Consider the following 14,822-nt stretch of genomic DNA (forward strand, 5'->3'; position numbering starts at 1 on the left):
AGGGAGCATACTACTCCCTTGTTAAGCCAGCTCCACTGGTTGCCAATATGCTACCGAGCCCAATTCAAAGTGCTGGTCTTGGCCTACAAAGCCCTAAACGGTTCTGGTCCAATTTACCTGTCAGAACGTATCTTCCCCTATGAGCCCACAAGAACCTTAAGATCTTCTGGAGAGGCCCTGCTCTTTGTCCCACCCGCCTCACAGGCACGGCTGGTGGGGACGAGAGACAGGGCCTTCTCGGTGGTGGCTCCCCGGCTGTGGAACTCCCTCCCCAGTGACATTCGGCAGGCCCCATCCCTTTTGGGGTTCAGAAAAAAACTGAAGACCTGGCTATGTACGCAGGCATTTGAAGAATAAGCATGTGTTGGCTTCGACGCGGTCTGAATTACGGCTCTTGTATAAGGTCTGGTGGATGAATGGCATAAGCACTTTGCATTGTTTTAAACTTTGTATATTGTATTTTATGACTATTTTATGACTGTTTTAACTGTTTTAATCGTTTTAGTTTATTGTATATCAGTGTAACGGCATCAGTTGCCACTTGTAAGCCGCCCTGAGTCCCCTCGGGTGAGAAGGGCGGGGTATAAATAATTGAAATAAATAAATAAATAAAACTATCTCCTAGGATAGCTTGTCCTGGATTAATGCCAAATTTGTTTCCTTACTACCCAAATATGCAGTGTTCCTTCACTTGTCGCTGGGGTTAGGTTCCAGGACCACCCACAATAAGTGAAAATCCGCAAAGTAGGAATGCTATATTTATTTTAATAATAATACCTTATTTTAGCAGTTATACACAATTTTAAGTCTTTATCAATCAATTGTGTGTTGATAAATTGCCTCCTTCTCCTCCCATTGCTGCTTGGGTTCCTTTTTTCTCCCTTTGGCTTCTCCTTTCTCCCTTCCTTAGGCTGTAAAGTGTAATTTTTTATGATTTATAATAGTCTTTGAGTTTATTGAAAAACCGCAAATCAGCGAATCCGCAAAAAGTGATCCGCTAAGTAGTGTTGGAACACTGTATTGTATATTCTCACCCGTCATTTGCTTGTTCCTTAGAAGCTGCAAAAACCCAATAAAAAGGAATTTTTATTATTATTGGGAAGCACAACTGGGAAAGAAGTCCGTGCTCTGAAGAGGAGAGGGCTTTTTGGTGGCATGACCTGGACTTAGGCAACACGTTTTGGGCATATGTCTTTTGCTGCTGTTGATGTTTTATGACAAGCAGCTATGAAAATGTTAAAAAAGACATTTTTAGCATTTTTTGCTGTGTGCTGACTCAGGAAAAAGGATTTTAGATGTATATAATGCATTTTCATGACTTTTTTCAATTTTAAGAAATCTTGGTGGCACTTCAGCACATGATGGAAAAGATATGTGCCATATCTAGGCAAGTAAGTGCACTATCTGATGTGCCAGCACCTTTTTTTTGCTAAGGATTAGGCTTACCTAAATGTTGTCTTTAAAAAAAAAAGAATTTAATGTTAGGAATCTGGCACACCATAGGCCAGTGTGGTGAAATGGTCTATTCAGTGGGGACTATGGCTCTGGAGATCAGGGTTTGAATAGCTGCTCAGCTAGGGAAATCCACTGGGAGAACTTGGGCAAGTCATGCTCTCACAGCCTCAAAGGCAACCTCCCTCTGAACATAACTTGTCTAAAAAAATCTCATGAAAAGTTTGTAGTTGCCATGAATTGGAAATCACAACCTGGCAAACTGAGCCCTTGACAGAAAAAATACTCCTAATCTAGATCAAGTGGCAAACTTCCGCCCTCTGAGAGTATGTTCCTTAATTATTTCCAGCAAACTGGAAAATTATTATCATAGATGTGCATATCAAATTGTGTGGGAGCAGGAGAGATGATTAATGTGGATTTTAAATCCTGATGTTTAACAGCTAAAATGACTACCTTTGTGTGAGAATTCAATTACTCAGTGTTCACTATAGCGGCCCTTTGTTACCTTTCTAGTTTAGTATTCTTATTGTGAAGCTGTATAGTCAGCTGTGTTCCAGGAAAATGTTCTTTGTACCAAGCTTTCAAACTGTTCTCTTAAATAGATTAATTGGGGAGAAAGTTTATATGTTTGGATGTACAAAAGGGCTTATGCATGCAATTTAGAATGACTTTAAAAAAATGGATGGAGTTTGCATAGCCACAGACCACATCCTTTCTAGTTACAGATAGAATTATTCTTTTATTACATTTTCCCCATGACCATGTAGTATTGTATTTACTTTCATGTGTTGCGTTTTTCTCATTGAAAAAAATCAGAGAACAAAAATATTGCTGACTTTTTGTTCCTTCAGAATGGAAATATCTTTATGCTGAAATTAGGTTGCACTGCCCCTTCTGCTTAATTTTAGGCCTCACATTCCCTGATGCATTTGCAAAAATTAGAGGGCTATTGCTTTCTTTCTTTGTATATTAAATTGTTCTTAAAGCAGTACAACAAATGCTGTTGTGATACTGGAGTAATTTGTAGTTTAGCCCTTAAGTAAACAGCAAAGAAAATATAAAATGTGATAAATATTTTAGGGTAAATTAAAAATTCAATAATTACTGTTGTCTGTTTAATGAAAATTAAGCTTGATAGTGCAGAACTCATTAAGTTTTGAAAACAGGCATAGAAGAGACAAGCAAATGGGAAATGTTGGCACTATGGCATTTTTCTCTCCAGCATTTCCTAACACAGTAGGAAACATAATTTATATTGGGCTGTACAAATGATACTAGAATATTTATCATTGGAAAAGAGGAAATGCACCAATAAAGTAAGATTAAGATAGTACAGAGATTTGCAGAATATTTGTATATGGTTATTTTTGTGTAATGTTGTAAATTCAGGAATAATTGCCATAATTTGAAAGACATTGAGGAAGACTGAGGCTGGGTAACTTGTGTGCCTGCTCAACCTGCTTTCAGGACCTTAGGCAACCTCAAGGGTCCTGCTTTTGCTTCTTGTAATTTCTCATCTTTAAGTTTGCCTTAGATTGGATAGCTCTTCAAACAGACTATTCTCTTCTGTAAACTAGAACACTTTTCCTAGTTGGATGAGGCAGGGCTGTGTAGATAGGAAGAGGTTTGCTTCTCAGTGATTTAGGCCATTTTGGATGGCCATTGATTTAGGATAGCAGGAGATAATACTATTTAATAACAGTATTTATCAGCAACAAGAGATGGTGATATCCTCTAGTAATACTGCATTTGAAGACATTCTAGAGCAGTGGTTGTCAACCTGTGGGTCCCCGGATTTTTTTGGCCTACAACTCCCAGAAATCCCAGCCAGTTTACCAGCTGTAAGGATTTCTTGGAGCTGAAGGTCAAAACACCTGGGGACCCACAAGTTGACAACCATTGCTCTAGAACAATAAAGGTCAAGTGCAACAGTGACTATTAATTATGACAAACCTGAGATAATACTATTTAATAACAGTATTTATCAGCAACAAGAGATGGTGATATCCTCTAGTAATACTGCATTTGAAGACATTCTAGAGCAGTGGTTGTCAACCTGTGGGTCCCCGGATTTTTTTGGCCTACAACTCCCAGAAATCCCAGCCAGTTTACCAGCTGTAAGGATTTCTTGGAGCTGAAGGTCAAAACACCTGGGGACCCACAAGTTGACAACCATTGCTCTAGAACAATAAAGGTCAAGTGCAACAGTGACTATTAATTATGACAAACCTCCATTTTCAGACACAGTGTTCTTCAGAATAGCTATTATAAGATCCTGGGCAAGGTAGACTTTGGTCTAATCCGGAAGACACGCATTTAGATTTACAGATTCTACTTCCAAGTAACTTAATTCACACATATTACTCCTTTATCACATGAGTGACTGCTAGACAACAGCTCTCCGGAATAGGCAAAACCTTTTTGTCAGAGTAGCACATGCACAGTGTTATCTGCTCATGGATCGAAAGGGTTAAATTTAAGTGTCGCTTTGACAAAGATGCTGCTAAAAGTGTCTCGTGTTAAAATGTAATATTGAGTCTGCAGCTCTGTAACAAAAAGCCGGCAAGTAAGAGGATTTATGATGCGTGCTGTCTCAGTTTCTGGTGAAAACATGTCTCAGCCAGCTGTGCACACTTTTGAAGATTTCCTGTCTGTCTGTCTGTGTATGAGTAATGGGAATGTATATGTACTTCTTTCATACTGCTTTGAAATAATACATTTGCATACGAATAAAATACTTGACTCTCCTTTTTAATATTATGAAATATAGTATTTACTCAAATCTAATGCTCACTTTTTTTGGCTAAATGACCTCACCAAAATTAGGGTGCGCATTAGATTTGGATAATATGGTCATCTTTACTTTTATATCATAGAGTAACAAGAGTAAAGAAAAGAATGCTTGTAAAACAAGATATTAAGATACATCTATCTGTGTGTGTTTTTTTTTTTTTAAAAAAAATCTGGCGTCGAAGGTAGTATGTGTTTGTTGATGTTTAGCCTGGAGAATAGATGTCTTGGTAAGTGACATACTGACAGATAGTATGTAATTAAAAAGGATATAAAATGCTTGTTGCTTTAGAGAAGACAATGAAAAGTGAGTTAAAATTCCAAGCAGATATATTTAATTAACTTGCTAGAGTACCTACTAGAATTACGTGATGTGCAGTCAAGCATAGACTCAGGGAACAGTTCAGCAAATAAACAAACTGCCTGGGAAAGCTCCTGAATTATTTCTTTCTAGCAGACTTCAGAGGCAACTGCTAGACTAACAGCATAATAAAAGATGGCATTATAGTTCTAGGTCATCATACAAATAGAACCTAAGTATACTGATATCTAAAAAGGTAATTGTGATTTTAATTAGTGAAGATGTCAGCTCTGTAGCTGTACAGTGACATCGTTGGTCATTGACATTACTGACCAACTACTGAAATACAAAGTATTGTTTGTTAATATTGATTTTGCTAGTGTATTCAGGATACAAACAAATAGTATTCCTCTATTATGAAGAACGAATGTGGGAATTGTACACTCAGGCTTCTGTAATGACTTATCAAAACCGTAAAAGAAATTTGGCCTTTGTAGGATTGGAATGACTCAGTTGGGTGGTCTCGCTGATTTTCATCAGTGCATAGGATTAGAGGCTTAAATCCTAGAGTTTTTGCATGCAGAGGGTGTTTTACAAAAGCCAGCTTCCTTTCAGAATTCTTGGTTATACTCTGTGCCAGCATACTCAAAAACTGTATTGGGTGCAATCTCAGAGGACACAGAAGCATTAATGGATTTGTCTTTTACCCTGTATACCCTTTTCAGTTTTACCTGTTTTCTGCAGCTTAGTATTATCCCCTCCATGCAGAGTGTGGAGAGTTTCTGTATATTCACAATGGGGCTCTAGAAACTGGGGTGAACATAAGAGCATGTTTTTCCCAGTTGAAACACGCCCTTTTCCCACTGTGCTCTTCTCTTCCATTTTCATTAAAAATGAACCATTATTTATTCGTAAAGACTTTCTGTCTGTTAACACAGCTTGCAATGGATAATGTAGAAGGGAAAGATGTGCCAGCAAAGTAGCCTTATTAAAGCTCTGTGTGCTAGAAGGAGAATATATCCTCCAAAGAAGAGGGATCAAGGACATAGTGTTTATTGATCAGCTGAAACCAGGCATCTGTGTAAAGGAGAAGTTAGAATAAAATATGCTGTTTATCAGACAGACTTAATTGGTTGTTGGGTACAGGTGGTAGCTGTTAATTCTGTGGCTTGAAACCCCAGCATTTCAGTATCTTCTTATTGTACGTCAGGAATAAAATGTATGTATTATGACCTGATTTTTCCTATTTTGATAAAAGCAGATAGAGTGTATATGTATAATATATTTGATGTGGTATATTTCTGTCTGTGTGGAGATGTGTGTGTGTGTGTAGAGAGAGAAAGGGGGGGGAATGAGAGGTATAACATAGATACATAAAACATTTTGTGTTTTCCCATAAGATTTCTTAAACAGGATGGGAAAATTTATTTTTCGAGTATAAGTATGAGCATTGCATGGCCTGCAGTGTATATAGCATTAGTGAAAAAAGATAATTTCAATAAAATGAGGTGTTGAACTCACTATATTTCTCCTCTTGGAAATGTTCATAGGAGCTCAGAGGTCAACCATTTTTGTTGTCTTCTTTTACATTCTATAATGATAATTGTTTGTGATATTTTTCCTTTAAAAATGGTGTCAGAAGTAGCAAAACAAACTACTGTTTCCTGTTTATACATTCAGAAAAGGGTTTTGTGTGTTCTGTGGCAGAAGGGGAGAGGGCACGTGATAAAACTGCTCCAGTATCCTCCAAAGGTATAGAGAGAGCATTTAAGGTATTTTAAAATAATTTTAGGGTGGTGATGCATGAGTGGTATCAGTGTTATCCTTCGAGATATAGCCAGTAAGCTGTTAGGAATTGTGGTAGTTGAAGTCTAAAACACCCGGAGGGCTAAAGTTTGCCCATGCCTGCCTTAGAAGCTAGTGGAAGCATCTTTCTGCATTCCTGGCTTCCCCTCATAAGCAAATTCATGGTCTAAGCGCCCAGTGCTTCTATAGAGGGAGGAGAGGCTCAGAAAGGCTTTTCTATGTAATCATTAGAAATAATAATTTGATTCTCTATGTGGAAAGCACCCTCTGAAGCATGGTCATAGAAAATGTGATGGTTAAAGCCCTTTTATCCCTCCTGTTAGATTTTTTTTTTTGCATTTATCTGTCTTTTCGTTGCATATTTTTGTATGTACTTCTTAAATAGTTGGAATAGTTCCAAAGGATTCATCATGACTTTTTTCAGAAGGAAGTTAAACAATGTGATAAAATTTAGATTGTATAATAGTCAAACTTGAAACCTCCACGTTGAAATAGTTTTTCCTTCTAAAAACCTTTTGAAGTGTTCCCAGTCTTTCCTAAATTCTGAAGGGTCTTTTGACTGGAGATATCCCCTCAGAATGTCCATCTCAGCCACCTCCACCACTTTCACGATCCATTCCTCCATTTCCAGTGTTTCCTCAAATTTCCAGGCTCAAGCATAAATGATTCTCGAAGCAGTTATCATCAAGGTGAAGAGTTTATCATGTGACTTGAGCAGTGACCTGTTTGTTATTCCTAAGTAGGAGTATTTTTGGGTACATAGGTATTTTTAGCTTTAATATTTTTTCAGTAGTTTTATGGATCTCAATCCAAAAGTTTTTTGTCTTCTTGCAAGACCACCACATATGGAAAAATCTATCAGATTTTTTTTAAAAGTCCAGAACTTAACCTTCAAACAAAGCAAAGGGAGTGTATGTATGTAGTTACAAGGAAGCCTTTGGAAAATATGGTTTGTTTACTCTTTAAAATGCCAACATTCAGACAGAATATACAACCTTTTATCTGTCACATTTCAATAATTTTGCAGAATTGACACTTCGTGTGACACTTCTGACAGTCAGGAGAACAGAAATACTGTACTCGCCCGGCATGATGAAATGGAGACAACAAACAAAATCTCAGTTTCTACCACCATCAGAAACAGGTTCATCTGAAAAAATAATTTACTTGACCCAAAAGAGATGAAGATACATAGAAAGGGGTAGTTTCATTGATTGCCGTGATGTGGCTCCCCCAACACACATGTTGCTGACACGTGGCCCTTGAGAGATAACACCTCAGAGATTGAGATCATCAAAATGTAGAAAGACCTATTTCTTGGAGATATGCTGAGATTCTTTCTGAAGAAACAATTTTGAAATTAATAAAAGTAAAAACTAGTGTATGAGGCATATGTTCAAAAAACATATGGGGTGGGAAAACATGGCAAGTCCATGGGCCAATTTTCTTACCGTAACCTTCCTAGATGCCATATAAACTGTCAAAATGGTAAAACAAAATAAGTTACAAGACATCCTATTGTCTTTCCAGAAAATAATAATTTTGATGTTGAGCATTTTGAGAGTTGGGGCGCCAACCTATTTAAAAGATGAATTACATCTGCGAAGGGAATAAGTCAATGACAGACAATTCATCTTTTGGTGTGAGGCAGAGAAAGGGTGGTGGAAAGAATCTGGAATGACCAAGGCTGCAAAAGCAACTGGGGTAGGTGAGGAATTCATTTGATCCCAGAATTTTAATTTGCCAATCTTTGTTTTAAAATATTGAATACTCAGGTCAACTAATTTATATCCTAATCTGTATCTTCAATAAGCAAGCAAGACAAATACCCCTGGTGTTAGCTGGTGATTTTAATCAACAGTGGATTGCATTTTGTTTTGTTTCCTGGATTTAGACAAAATGAATGCACCCAGGCTATAGAAGCAGTTTACTAGAAGAAACCTTAACCGGCACTAATCTCTCTTTTACTTGCTAGATAAACATTGATAATTATACTTGTTTAGTCATGTTCAGTTTTTAGGGCTTGTTCATTTCTAATTTTTTGTGTTATCACAGTAGGTAGAAGCAGTTTCTTTGAAATCACTCAATGTTGCAATTCTTCGTAAGAGATAGAGGTTTCAGAATGTTCATCTCTTTGTAGTTAGTATGTATTATCATCCTTACTGAGGAACAAAGCTTTTAATTTTGTACTGTATGTTTTTGTATGCAAGGAGACTTATGATTAGAGCATGGCTGTGTGAAATTGCAAAGTGATTAAGATCTAAGAGTTTTAACAAAAGTACCAACCATGGAATTGTTAAGATTATCTTGCTGAATTTAAGACTCTTGGGGTGAGCAGCGTATCGAATGCAGGCTTTTCTTTTAGCAACTGTATTACTGAACAATATGGAAGAAAAGTTGGTAACATACTCTTAAAACACCATATTTAACATTACAAAACTCCAGGAAATGTTTACTTTTAGGTTGAATTTTTCTAAGACTTGGGTCCCATCTCCAAGGTATTTCAAGATGTGTATTATACAAATACCATACACCATGCAAGCTTACGGAGGTGGTTTTAAGTATTACTTACAGTAGAAGATTTGATTAATTATTAAAACAAAGGGTAACTGGCCTCTATCAAGTTTTCCAGGAGGCATCTCCTTTTCCTTAAAAACATACACGTAGTACTTATGTGTGCTCTTAGGCCATGTGCATATAAGAAGAAATTTTACCACAAACCTATGTAGGCAGTGTATCTACAAAAAATAAAGTAAATTGATTTTTGAAAGATCAGGATATAAACTGAGATGTCACATGGCTTACAAGCTTGTTGTTAAGAGTATTGCTGGTCAACATTTGTATTAATAGCTATTGCACACACTGGTGCCTATATTCAGCCTTCACATAATACATTAGTCTGCTGCTTAAAAAATTTTTTAGCAGGATAACCAGGCTTAGGGTGGATAGAATAAGTGTTTACCAGAAATGTTTTATGCTAAGCTTTAAAGGATTGCTGAATAGTTTAAAATATCCGGCTTCAAGAACCATTAGGTGGTGTTACTGTATCCCTGTGAGAAGCTGCACGTAGGCACTAATTAAGACTGTGATTAATTTGCTTGCTTGCTTCCTCCTACACCTTGCAGTTATGTATAGAAAAGAACTGTGTGCTTATGTGTTTTCTTTTTCCTTTTTGTCTCTTCACAGTCATAATGAACGAAAAGTGACTTGCAAGCATCCTGTTACTGGGCAGCCATCACAGGACAACTGCATTTTTGTTGTGAATGAACAGTAAGTGATTGTTTTGCTTAGTAATTACAGAAATCATTCATATTATTATTCATATTAAGGTTGACTATTTAAGCACTGTCACTTGACCATCCAATTAACTAATTTATTATCTGACTGCAGAAAAGTATTCCACATAGTTAAGAATGCTATGTAAATCAGTCCATGTTTTCAATTTCTTCAATTTGATCTCATAGCAAAACTCAGAGGGGCTTTGTTGTTTCCCCAGCCTTCTTCGGGAGTCAGTCTAAACCCATGCATATATGCACATAGTGGAAATAGTTGCATTATTTTGTAAATTCAGCAAAATTAATTTACTTACACTTTTCATCTGTCATTTGCATTTCTAGTAGCTAATTACATAAACTTGACAGATGATTCTCTGTAATTCACATATTTCTTGGGACTATTAATAATTGCTAAAGTTGTCATTCCAAAAAAAAGTGCCATTTAAATGTTTTAAATTTGAGATTACACTAATCCTTACGTTCACAAAAGCAAACAAACCAGTTTCACATAAACAATACTGAATGAGGTATTTTATATTTAGATTTGTTTTTGTGTTGTCTCATCCTGTTTATTTAGTCATAAAACTAATAAGACAGTTGCAGTGAGGTACAATAATGCATGAGACCATTGGTATGTGAGATATTGTTCATTATTTCTTGTACCATTTGATTCACCCCTCTATGCATTTATCCAAGTTGGACTTTCATTAGTTCTTTAATGAAGCAAGTTGCCATGGGCAGTCTGTTCTTAATGCACTTTGGTTGCAGATGTAGCAATGACTGTCAGACTGAACTTAAGACTAACTGTGACTACTAGTCATGATCGCTGTACATGGCGCTCTAGTTTCTTCTTTTGGTCACAGTTCCTCACAGAAAAAAGCACCTGCACAGAAGCCCCATTCAGAGCCTTATAGAGCAGAGTAGCTTGGTGGGACACCCACATCTCTCTCATATACCGCACATATCCCAGGCTACCAAACCACTATCCCCTCAGTTTCCCTCTATTCACTGGCAGACTGACATCATTATTATTATTTTTTTTTGCTCACCAGATACTTTCTTGCTTTTTCTATTTTTTCCTAGTATTTTTACCCTCTTATTTCTATCATACTACATGCCCCATTCTTTGTGTTTCGTTTTTTTCTACCTAAAAAAGGAGATCTTTTCACTTTACCTCAAAACTATGGTCCCATCCCATCTCTCCACTCCATTTTCCATTTTTTTTTTTCAAATATTGTCTCCCCTCCAACTGAAAGATCACTCTCTCCACCAAGCATTCCCAGTGTTTGTTATGTTTCGGGAAAGGCCATATTGTGGAGAAGTGTCCTATTACATTTCAAGCTGTTGTCATTCTTCTTGTGTAGCAGAAAAAAAATCAAAGTTCTGGTAATAAATACTATATTGTAGAGAAAAATAAGATAAATATATTTTGTCTGATCAGAAGTTAATGCCTGAAAAACATATGGTATAACTTTCTGAAATTTCAAGCTGTTGTCATTCTCCTAGGGTAGCAAAGTTCTATTACTCAGTCTTCACTATAATATTCATTTTTCATTTTTGTTATTAATGGCATTGTGATCATTAAGATTACAAAGAACATCCTGATGTTCCCATACTGTCACGACCCAGGCTACAGAGCACCAATAACCATACACAGAGGCCAGAATCTATCTAATATCTTTATTGAGGAAATATATAAAGTTAATAAAAGCAAGTGTAGGAAATAGTTCAGAAGTAGACCTTTCAGGAAAGGTCAAAATTAGTCCAGAGAAACAATGTCCAATAAGAAATATTAAGGTCCAAAGTTGTAATCCAGTAACCGAAACACTCACTTTGCCAAGCAAAGTGAGGGGAGATGACAAGGTCCTTTAGTCCATGAAACTTAGGCAAGGCAAGGAAATAACTTGATTCTTGGATACAAGGCTTAATTCAAGGCAACAAAGAACAAGGAGCAAAAACAGGATCCGTGGTAAATTCGTGGCGAGGTCCGGAAGGCAAGTCTGGGTCCGTGAAGCAAAACAAGGTCCTGGGAAGCAAAGCAAGGCTGGAAACGGGAGCGTAGTCCACACACAACCTACTCCCGTAGTTGACGAATTGACTCCGCAAGATTCCTACGAGGGCAAAACACCTAAGTAGGGTCTCGTTTTCCCGCCAGAGAACAATTCTCTGGGGAACCAGAACCGAAAGCCATTCTCTGAGTCCAGATGCATGACTCCCTAAAGATTCCCATGGGAAGCAGGTTTAATCAACCATTTGTTTGGCCGCGATTCTTAGGCTTCTGCGATTAGCCTGTTGAGCTCCTCTCTGTTGTTGACAATAATCACGGCGAGAAAAAGGGGGAGATTTCGGCTCAGGGCTTGTTTGGGAAACTTCTGGGAGGCAAATCTCCTGCAGGTGCAGGGGCTCCATCTCTGGCTGTGAAAGCTCCAATTCTGGCTGAAACGGTGGGAAACCTAAGTTTTCCTCTTCATCTGTCACAACAGCGCTAGGAACGGGACTACATGGCCCATGAGTCATCACACTATCCCCCTCCTCAAGCCCCCTCTCAAAAATGGGCTCTCTCCCCGAGGTGCGGGGCCGCGGCTTGGCGGGGTAGGTCTGATGGAAGCGGCGGGTTAAATCGGGGGCATGGACTGTGGAAGCGTCTTCCCAAGAGCGTTCTTCGGGGCCAAAACCCACCCAGTCAATGAGATACTGAAGGCGGCGGCGATGAAAGCGAGAATCCAAAATGTCCTGAACCTCGAATTCCTCCTCCCCATCCACTAAAACAGGAGTGGGGGCCGGCCGGTCTACATCAGGGCGCACACCATCCGCCGGAAGGAGCAGGGAGCGATGAAACACTGGGTGAATGCGCATAGAGCGCGGAAGTTGGAGTTTGAAAGTCACGGGGTTTAGTTGCGCCACCACTGGATAGGGACCAATGAAACGGGCATCTAGCTTCCGGCAGGGACGGTGGGAGGGCAAGAAGCGAGTGGACAGAAAAACCCGGTCTCCTACCTTGATTTCGGGGCCCGGCTGGCGATGACTGTCAGCGTGGCGTTTATAGTCCTCCTTGGCTTGATCCAGTTGCTGGAGCAAAAGTTGTTGCACCGCTGTGAGTTCTTGCAGCCAGTCCTCTGCTGCGGGAACTTCTGAGGTTTCAATGACAGAAGGAAAGAAACGTGGATGGAAGCCGTAGTTTGCAAAGAACGGGGTTTCTTTAGTTGAAGCCTGGACACCATTGTTGTAGGCAAACTCCGACAGCGGCAACAGGGAAGCCCAATTGTCCTGCTGATAGTTTACATAACAGCGAAGGTACTGTTCCAAAGTGGCATTGGTGCGCTCAGTTTGCCCATCCGTTTGGGGATGGTGAGCCGAAGATAAACGAGAGTCTATGCCCAATAGTTTTTGTAGTGCTTTCCAGAAACGAGAGGTGAATTGAGACCCACGGTCTGTGACCAAACTCTTGGGCAAACCATGTAATCTGAAAACATGTTGAAGGAATAAATCTGCAGTCTCTTTGGCCGTGGGGAGGCCATCGCAGGGAATGAAATGGGCTAACTTGGTAAAAAGGTCCACCACCACTAGGATCGTGGTGAATCCAAGGGAAGGTGGTAGGTCAGTGATAAAATCCGCAGAAATTATCTCCCATGGACGGGATGGAGTAGGAAGGGGATGCAGTAGCCCTGAGGGCTTCTCCCTTCTTGTCTTGGAACGCTGGCATACCGGGCAGGTATTGACATATTTTTCCACATCCTTGCGGATCTTGGGCCACCAGAAATCTCTTAGGATCAAATGCATGGTTTTAAATAGTCCGAAATGCCCTGCTGGCTTGCAGTCATAATACAGACGAAGTGCCTTTTCTCTGCCCGGTCCTGGAGGGATGTAGACGTGGTTTCTATAGCAAAGTAGCCCATCCTTAAGCGAGAAGGGAAAATGTAGTCCTTGGCGAAGTTGATCTTGAGCCCAGGCATCCGCCTGTTGACTGACCCTGATTTCCTGAGCACAAAGGGGCCCTGGAGAAGAGGAAGTAGATTCAATTGGAGTGGATTTAGTGTTTCCCACTGTGAGCGTGGCAAAGTTCTCAGGCTGCAGCAATTGGGATTCAAAGGTCTCTCTGCGCCCTGCAGCATATTCTGGTTTACGTGATAGAGCATCTGCTTGCTTGGTCTGAGCTGGGGTTACATAGTGGATCTGGAAGTCAAAACGCTCAAAGAATAAAGCCCAGCGCTGTTGCCTCTGATTTAACTTGCGGGCAGTTCTTAGATGTTCTAGATTCCGATGGTCAGTATGGACCTCAATGGGAAATTTGGCCCCTTCTAACCAATGTCTCCAAGTTTCAAAGGCTGCCTTTATGGCCAAAAGTTCTTTTTCCCAAATAGTGTAATTCCTCTCTGGGGCTGTTAGTTGACGGGAGTAAAAAGCACAAGGGTGAAGATGATCTCCCACTGGTTGCAAGAGTACAGCCCCAATTGCCACATCGGAGGCGTCAGCCTGCACAACAAAAGGGGTTTTAGGATCTGGGTGCTGAAGGATTGGCTGGGACGTGAATAATTTCTTTAGTTGCTGGAACCCTTTCTCTGCTTGTTCCGTCCAGCGGAAAGGCTGCTTTCCATGGATGCAGCTGGTGATTGGATCAGACCAGCGGGCAAAGTCTGGAATGAACTTGCGGTAATAGTTCGCGAACCCCAAGAAACGCTGCACCTCTTTCTTGTTGGTTGGCGCCCGCCATTCCAATACTGCTGAAACCTTTGCCGGGTCCATGGAGAGCCCTAGTGGCGAGACACGGTATCCCAGGAAATCTACCTCTTGTAGATCAAAAGCGCATTTTTCCAGCTTGGCATAAAGTCCATGATCCCGCAAACGTTGTAACACCATTCTGACATGGTTCTCATGTTCTGTTTGTGATCTAGAAAACACCAAAAAATCGTCCAAGTAGATGATCAAGAACCGATCTAGATAATCCTGGAAGATATCATTGACAAAATGCTGGAACGTTGCGGGAGCTCCACATAAACCGAAATTCATGACCAGGGACTCGAATAATCCGAATTTAGTCTGGAAGGCGGTTTTCCACTCGTCCCCCTCCCTGATGCGAACTAGATTATAAGCCCCTCGAAGATCCAGCTTGGTGTAAACCTTGGCCCCTCGAAGCCGGTCTAATAGGTCCGAGATCAAAGGCAGGGGATAGCGGTTCCGCTTAGTGATATTGTTCA

General features: G+C 39.8%; 1 protein-coding gene across 17 annotated transcripts in view; it reads left to right on the forward strand.

Moving 5' to 3' along the window:
* The window catches only part of plekha5 (pleckstrin homology domain containing A5), a 203,891-nt gene that overhangs the window by 108,659 nt on the left and 80,410 nt on the right, over nt 1-14,822 (forward strand). For all 17 annotated transcript variants that reach the window (XR_010006921.1, XR_010006922.1, XR_010006920.1 and 14 more), the window contains one exon: nt 9,539-9,622. Coding sequence is in view for 13 of the 17 variants with exons in the window: in XM_062983161.1 (XP_062839231.1) it covers nt 9,539-9,622 (84 nt within the window). In the remaining 4 variants the exon portion in view is untranslated. The remainder of the gene's footprint in view (nt 1-9,538; nt 9,623-14,822) is intronic.

The sequence above is a fragment of the Anolis carolinensis genome, chromosome 5 (assembly GCF_035594765.1).
Source record: "Anolis carolinensis isolate JA03-04 chromosome 5, rAnoCar3.1.pri, whole genome shotgun sequence".
Classification (NCBI taxonomy): domain Eukaryota; kingdom Metazoa; phylum Chordata; class Lepidosauria; order Squamata; family Dactyloidae; genus Anolis; species Anolis carolinensis.